General features: G+C 46.4%; 2 protein-coding genes across 2 annotated transcripts; both read left to right on the top strand. All coding sequences in view use genetic code 11, as the record gives it.

Moving 5' to 3' along the window:
• Positions 1-356: 356 nt before the first annotated feature.
• Positions 357-4236, top strand: EGR_06407 (hypothetical protein; the record flags this gene model as incomplete). Its single annotated transcript, XM_024495656.1, has 5 exons — positions 357-557; positions 867-901; positions 2024-2213; positions 2342-2516; positions 4052-4236. 5 exons carry the CDS (start codon positions 357-359, stop codon positions 4234-4236), a joined length of 786 nt encoding a protein of 261 aa, XP_024349932.1.
• Positions 4237-4743: 507 nt separating this feature from the next.
• Positions 4744-7402, top strand: EGR_06406 (Retrovirus-related Pol polyprotein from transposon 297; the record flags this gene model as incomplete). Its single annotated transcript, XM_024495655.1, has 6 exons — positions 4744-5112; positions 5182-5823; positions 5858-6186; positions 6260-6473; positions 6839-6953; positions 7365-7402. 6 exons carry the CDS (start codon positions 4744-4746, stop codon positions 7400-7402), a joined length of 1707 nt encoding a protein of 568 aa, XP_024349931.1.
• Positions 7403-7644: the final 242 nt, after the last annotated feature.

The following is a 7644-nucleotide window of genomic DNA, read 5'->3' as shown; positions in this document are numbered from 1 at the left end:
CATTCACAAATGGCAGGGTTCGGCAATGTCGTCGGTGAGGTAGTGAATTTGGAGGACGTGGGATGTGTGGAGGATGGTGGAGAGGAGAAAGGGGGAGTGGAGGAGCGTCACTGGTCACAGTCCCACTAATGGTTGAGATATTGATGTAACTCCGTGTTTATCCGATGAGAATTGTAGCAGATGTCGTCTCCTGCGTCGCAGGGGAGTATTTCATTGCGTGTACCGTGATGACAAGTATCCACCTTGCCTGAATCAGGCGCAAGTTGAAGTAAAAGTGTTGTGAGGTGGCACTTGACGCTTCCTCATCCTATTCTCGTGACTGAAGTGGGTGGGTGCGTCGATCTATCTGTCCATCTATGAATGTCGTCTGTCTCTCTCTCGTGCGGTGCATTCAATACCGGCGTTTGGATGAGGAAAGTGGTTGTAGTGATGGGAAGTTGTCCGCACGACAGGGCTCCGGTGTGTGCCATTCGGGCCTAGAAGATGTTCAAAATAGGAAGAGAGGTGTGTCCGTGAAGCACGCTTCTCGTACATGCTGCCTTGGGGTAGAAATGGAAGTATTGCACGCGTCAAACGTGTGATTACCTCACTGACTGACTACGAGGTGGGAGAGGGAAGCGCTCCCCTCAACGGGGCTTAGATCTGGCAACGCACGCGTCTGAAGTGGTGCTTGATGCCACTATACATCTATCCATTCGCCCAGCCACCGATCCATCTGCATGGCGCACTTTCACCCACAATGCTGCATGGAGGATTTTTTAATTCCACAGTGTCTTGTAACTCCTGATCCACTCACACATCCCTTCGAGTGGAAACAGATTTGACGTATTCCCGGTTCGCTGCTTGAGATTCTGCCTACTAACTAGATGTGGGCGGCGGAGCACTTGTCGGGAGATCGAAGGTACGTTATATATCTATAACGATGGAACTGGAATGGTGGAGACAGTACAAACACCCATCGCTGCAGACACCCCACCAAAAACCTTACTGACTGCACCTCCACTTTTAGGTGAAGTAATTCAATTGAGCACCTGATCCACTCATGTCCTCTCCAATGCGGTCAATCTGTCAGTAGTAAAGCGGGTGTCAGCCTGAACGCAGAAGTAGACGGTGCCAAAATGCACTCCTCTTTGACCACCGGATAGTCAAGAGTCCACGAAAATGGTTGTACAGATCGCTCTCGAATTCAAAATAGACAAAAATTAACACAGCAATGGATGACCGTACTAACATATCGATGAGCCTGAGGCTGGCAAAGCTGAAGAAGACATGGAACATTGTACAGTTGTGTGAGGAAAAGCATGGGATGAAGGAGTGGAGTGGGATGGATTCAGGGGGAATGTGGAGGCACAGCCCTACGCCCTTCAGGCTGTGTTGCAATTCACAGATGGGTGTTGATGCAGAAGCAGAGACAAAGAAAAGATTGTGGTTGTAGCGCTGAGGTCAGGATTATTAATACTAATAAAGGGTTACTAATTGCAACATGACAACCACCCTCACTTCATCATCCAAAGCACATCCACCTCCTCGTCTCCATATCACTTCTCTCTATCTCTCTCTCTCTCTCCCATCTCCCACAGGTTGAGGCGGTGAGGTGACAAGAGTTGACTAAAGTTCAGGTTTGATTTGACAAACATGACAGATGAGGGTTTCATCTACTGAAATAGGAGAAGTGACCCGCTCCACCACACAGACTTACGTTATGCCCACACTGCTACAACACAACTGCCATTGTCCCACATCTACTTACGCAAACTAAGTAGCAAGCTTGACAAGCTGTCACACCACCTGCATTGTCAATTGACATCACCACACAATGGCAATGCGTTCCCTCCACAATGATGGAAGAAAGCCAAGCAATCACGCATCACGTGGGAATAGAAGGCAACCCTAGTGAAGTTGGGTCTGGTTATTAGAGAGCCAGGTACCACGTGCAGCGACGTCTCAACTCCTATGATATGTAAAATTCCAACCTGTCAAAAGCAAAGGATGCGCCTCCATACTTAACCCTTTCGTTCAAAAGGCGGAAAACCGCAGGTGAAAGAGAACTACTGAAGCTACTGAACGAACAGAGTGGCGCAAAAGGCCCGGAACGAGTGTTCCAAATCAAGTACGCGGACATACCGATTCCCGAAAGATATGGCGAAAAACGCGTAGCGCAACAATGCCACGGAAGCCACGACAAATCGAATCCACCACCGCCGTCTGCACAGGTACCCCGTAGACGAATCCACCACAGCCAAGCACAAAAAGCGGTTGTTGTAGAAATCACGTCCACTATTTTACAAAGAGGAGCAACAAGGTCGCGCAAACTCCCCGGCTAACCTGAATACACCTAAAGGTACTTCCCACAATCCTCGTTACCTATCCAAGTGCATCGTTAAACTGCCAACAGCAACAACGCCACGACTTGCACCATTATGACAATGTGCGCAGTTCGGCCGTTTACGGAATTACAGTACCAAAAACGCCAGCTAGTCCTCCCTTAGAACAAGATATTCGGAATGTCATTAATCGTAAGTACACTGCTCAGAGATAGCCCACTCCGCCAGATTTCCAACCAAAAGCAGCACACAGACGACCCACGTACCCCCTCCGCAGCCCCAATGCAAAAGTCATTAACATTAACTGTAAGACCTATGCTGCGTAACACATGCTCAGTCCACCTGCTACTTACTAACACGACAGCAACCGCAACAACTACAAGGATAAACGTCTGTCACCAACAGCGAAGACGTGAGGCAGATAGAGCGGGCAGCCCTTACTATCCTCAAAAAGCGACAACAGTTACAACATTTTCACATTTTCCGTCTAAAAGGGACAAAAATTAAGAATTATCAGATGCCAATTTTCAACATGATGAAGTGAGTGCAGAGGCAATCACTTCAGATGAAGAAATTCTCACATCATTTACTAGAACTCACTGGTTTATGGAGGGCAACACATTCAGCTTGATTCTCCCAGTTCGAGAGTGGAACCCCAGGGGTAACATTATCCTGTAATCCTCACGACGCAGCCACGTAGCTCCAGTCACACGCTGCAACCAGCCCCACTCCTTGCAAAAAGTCCTAGAGTGAAATTATCACGATGCTCAATTGTTTAAACTTACTTTTTAGGCGAGAAGCGACCAGCAAAATCGACCACCCTGAACAAGAGAACGCCACTGGCCGCTAAGGAGAAAACCCACGAACCCATATAAAAGCGGTTCACTGCTTAACAGTATCCCGTAGAACACGTCTTCATCTAACCACACTGATCGTTTTGGGGGCAAGAAGGCAGAAAAGGAGTGGCAAGACCGAACCCATCCCCTTGAAAAAGCAAAAAATAACCCTGAGCCGCACACTACAAGCGCACATGTATTTCAAACAAAGCGCGCCTTAGAGGTAGGTTCAGACAAACACAACAGTTTTGCATGGTGCTTCTTAAAAAATTTGATAGCTAAACTTCAAGCCTGTGATTTCTTAGATTTATTTCTTAGCGCGGCCACAAATAAAAGCTAGCTGGTGTAAGATATGACTAATTGTTATTCGGGATGTACACGATTTTCGTGTGTTCCTCAAAGTCAGAGTAACATCAGATAGATTAGCAAATTTTTATGGCTTGTAAACAGGTGTTTTGTTTTTAACAGAATTATTAATAGGTGTGGTAGTCGTCAAGCACGTTAGGAAGCACGTCATCAAGTCAATCAATGACAACAGAAAATTTAGTTAGTTGCCATACTTATATTGTTTTAATGTTCATTTCAGGGAGGAGGGTGGATACGAATCGAACCTTGTGACAGGCCATTCGACGTCCTTCATGCCGAGGAGCGTTTGTGTGTTCGCGGCCCCCTAGACTCTGTACTAGTTTTCCCTGCTCACTTCCCCCAATAAATATATTGAAGTCAAACCAACCTGGGTGTTTTAAGAGTACGAGAAACGTTGAGGAGGAGACCTATGAGCCCCGTCCTACACCAGTGGCAGTGCCGGCAGACCTCCCCTATTTCCGGGATGACATGAAATTCGAAGACTGACTCAAAACTGCTAAATTCAATCTCCATTTTAATCCCCAGTGCCAAAAAATCCCCTAATTCTCTGCACCCTCCCCCATGATTTATTTTTGGCCGCAGTCGACGCCAACATCACCCACGACATCGACATTGACCAATGCTGCGATACACTAGCTCAACTCGTCACCGATCGTGAAGAGAAAACCGTTGCTAGAGACCTCTTCCTCCATTCCCAAGAAGCTGACTAGGACGACGAAGAATGTGCTAAGAACCTTCAACTTTTGGTGGAACGCGCTTTCAGTGGCTGTCCTCCAAACAAGGTCGCTAACTGGGTAACGGTCCAGTTCAGACATGGAGTCCAACCTTCCACTTCGGTTGAGAAGCTCTGTGACGCAAAGACCAACTCGTTCGGTCAATTAGTCAAGCTCGCAACCAAGAAGCGACAAGAACTCTAATCGACCCCGATCTTCCAGAAGCCTCAGAACTGATCAAAGTCAACATCCTCGCATCGTACCCCTCCCCCTGCACTACACTCCTAGTCTAGGTGAGTCTTCCTATTCCCTTTCCTATCGGCTTCTAAATGACTCCCATTCTTGTATGCGGGGCCCTGGTAACTTGGAGGACGTTCCTGCAGTTTTCTTCTCGACTCTAGTGCAGCTAGGTTAGTAGTGAACCTCCAAGCCTTCCCTACCCTTCGTAACAGAGTTAAGATCCTCTCCCCTTCTACAAATTTGCATTCAGTAGAAAGAAGGGAGATGCTAGTTAAAGGAGAGTCATCATCAAAAGTCTGCATGGGGGAGGAAACCTGGACAGTGAGATTCATTGTGTGTCCAGAACTTGCCGGGGTCGTGATACTTGGTGCCGATTTCCTACGCTACACCAAAGCCCTCCTAAATTTTGCAGAAAGAACCTTTTCCACTCATCGTGCCACCGGGGCTAACGCAGATACTTCGCTATCGAAAGATGACGCAGATGACATCTGCAACACCCTTTTTGAAAATGCAGTCACTCTCATGAACAACCTAGATGATCTTTGTGTGCAGCTGACCCACATTTCTGATGACGAGAGAAAAGAACTCCGTGAGCTCCTGCTTAAGTATGCGAGCATCTTCTCGTGTCAGGGTGTAAAATTGGGACGAATAAATATCGTCAAGCATTAAATTGATACCGGTGAAGCTAGGCCCATCTGGTAGCCACACAGACGTGTTCCACCTCCTTTGCTGGAGGAAGTAAACCGTCTGATTGAAGAGATGCTTCGAGATGAGGTTATAAAGCCACCCAAGTCAACATGGGTCCCTCCTATCGCGCCGGTAAAGAAGAATGACGGCAGTCTGCGACTACGCATCGACTACAGGAAGTTGAATGCTGTAACCAAGACGGATGCCTTCCCCCTCTCCCGCATAAATGACTCACTTGACTCCTTACATGGGTCGCAGTGGAATTTCACCCTTGATTTGAAGTCGGGATATTGGCAAGTGGAAGTAGCAGAAGCAGACAGAGAGGAGACTGCTTTCATATTGCCAAACGGACTTTATGAATTCCAAACGATGTCCTTCGGACGCTGTAACGCAGTGGCTACTATCCAACGACTAATGAAAATAACACTAATCGGCCTATTTCCAAAACCTTGCATGATCTATCTCGATGACATTCTCGTTTTTGGCGGAGATATTCAAGAGCATAATGCCAACCTGAAACTAGTGCTGGATCGTCTACGAGATGCAAGGTTAACCCTGGACCCGAAGAAGTGCCGTTTCCTGCAACGCTTGGTCACCTTCCCGGGACATACGGTCCAGTCGAATGCGATTGCAGTCACCGAAGACCGTGCAAAACAAGTGAGGACATGGCCTACACTAACCAACCATTCAGACGGAGCTCCGCACTTTCCTATGTCCGGCAGGTTATTACCGGCGTTTTGTTAAGGGTTTTACTAAGATCGCCAGCCCGCTACATAAATTAACCGAAAAGCAGAGGGAGAAGAATTTTAAATGGGAGAAAAAGCATGATGAGACGTTTAAAGAACTGAAGCGAATGCTCTGCTCTGCGCCGATCCTAGCATTGCTAAACTTCAAATCGAGCGCTCCACCGTTTGTACTGGATACGGATACGAGCGACGCAGCCGTGGGCGGTGTACTCTCACAAAAGGACAAAGAAGGAAAGAAGGGAACACGCCATTGCCTACGCAAGTACAAGGCTCAGTGAAAAAATGAGACACAATAGTGTTACGCTGCGTGAGCTGTTCGCTATTTACTCTGTGGTTCGACACTTCAGACATAACCTGATAGCGAGGAAGTTCTTTGTTAGAACCGACCATCAGGCACTCACCTGGTTAAAAACAATGAAGGAGATCGATCATTCAGTCGCACTCTGGTACGAAGAACTGCAACAGTATAATTTTACAGTTCAATGCAGAAAAGGAAGGAAGCATGGTAATGCGGATGCACTATCCCGCAGACCAACTCCAGCAGAAACAGCTGACGTTATGGTTCGCACCATATTATTAGGAGTTTTGGTTCATTCCCAAATTTTTGTGAGCTTCCAAAATTTCGGGATTCAATAACAAATGTGTAGCATGTCATTTTAAATGAAAATTTTTGTCTCCTGCATCGGAAGCATACTTAAATTTTGAAAGCTATCAAAAAGGCTTTGCTTGAAGCATTCATTTGCATCTAATTGGTCAGTGAAGGTATGAGCACGATTGTCATTGCTTTTTGGTCCTCGTGATCTATCAGTGGCTCGTGTTTCTTCCAAATGTTTTATTTTTAAGGTTGCGGCTGCGTCGTTGCTGTTTCTCATGTGCGTTTGTGAGTAGTTCTTTTGCCCATTCATTATAACTGTTTTGCCTTTCAGGTGGCTGTGGCTCTCAATTTGTTATCACTGGGGCCCTCGAGCTTGTTTCATCCTGTTATTGTGCTCACGTTGGTTCGTGACCCACAATGTCATATCCCACAGTTGGTGGTGCTTGGTAAGTTCGTTACTTTTATACACAAATAGTTGTGATATTTGTGCATTAGGTGCTTAAAATGCTGGAAACGGCGTGGTGGTTTACGTTGTAGTGGTATTAGTTTTTGCATAGGCGTAGTGTGGCTTTAAGTTTTAGGGATATGAATTTGCATGCTATTATGAGTCTGGTATGTCAACTCTTTGTCGAGCAGGGTTACGCATTTTGGAACATGGGGAAGATCTAATCAAAACCACCTAGTGATATTACCAATGTTTTACTCTTTGCGTGTAACTTCATAGCCCTAGATCGGGAATACTGGTTGTGAGAGGCAATCCCTATATTGTAATGTGGAAGTTAACAAATTGTGCAGTAACCGTGGGTGATTTGGAGTATACGTCATTCTCTCTTACCCTCCTGTTCTTCTCCTCGAAGGTCAACGACGCCTTGTGATTCACGAGGTTGGTGGGTAGACTGGTGTAATCTTCCCGCTTTTCACCTAGAAAGTCATACATTGTACATCCTCCTCGTTGTATTAGGTGTCGTCTTCATTGTTTTTCCCAGGGCTTGGGTTTTCTGAGGCCATTGAGATTGGGTTTCCTTTTAGCATGCGTATCGCTTTGTCTTGTCTAATCGGCCATGTTTCTTTACGAGGCCATATTTTGCCATGAATGATTGTGATTGGCTGTGCACGTATTTTGTTTTGTATACAGCA

The sequence above is a fragment of the Echinococcus granulosus genome (genome assembly GCF_000524195.1).
Source record: "Echinococcus granulosus chromosome Unknown EG_S00056, whole genome shotgun sequence".
Taxonomy (NCBI): Eukaryota; Metazoa; Platyhelminthes; class Cestoda; order Cyclophyllidea; family Taeniidae; genus Echinococcus; species Echinococcus granulosus.
The sequence above is the reverse complement of the archived record's forward strand: the minus strand, read 5'-3'. Positions and strand labels throughout refer to the sequence as shown.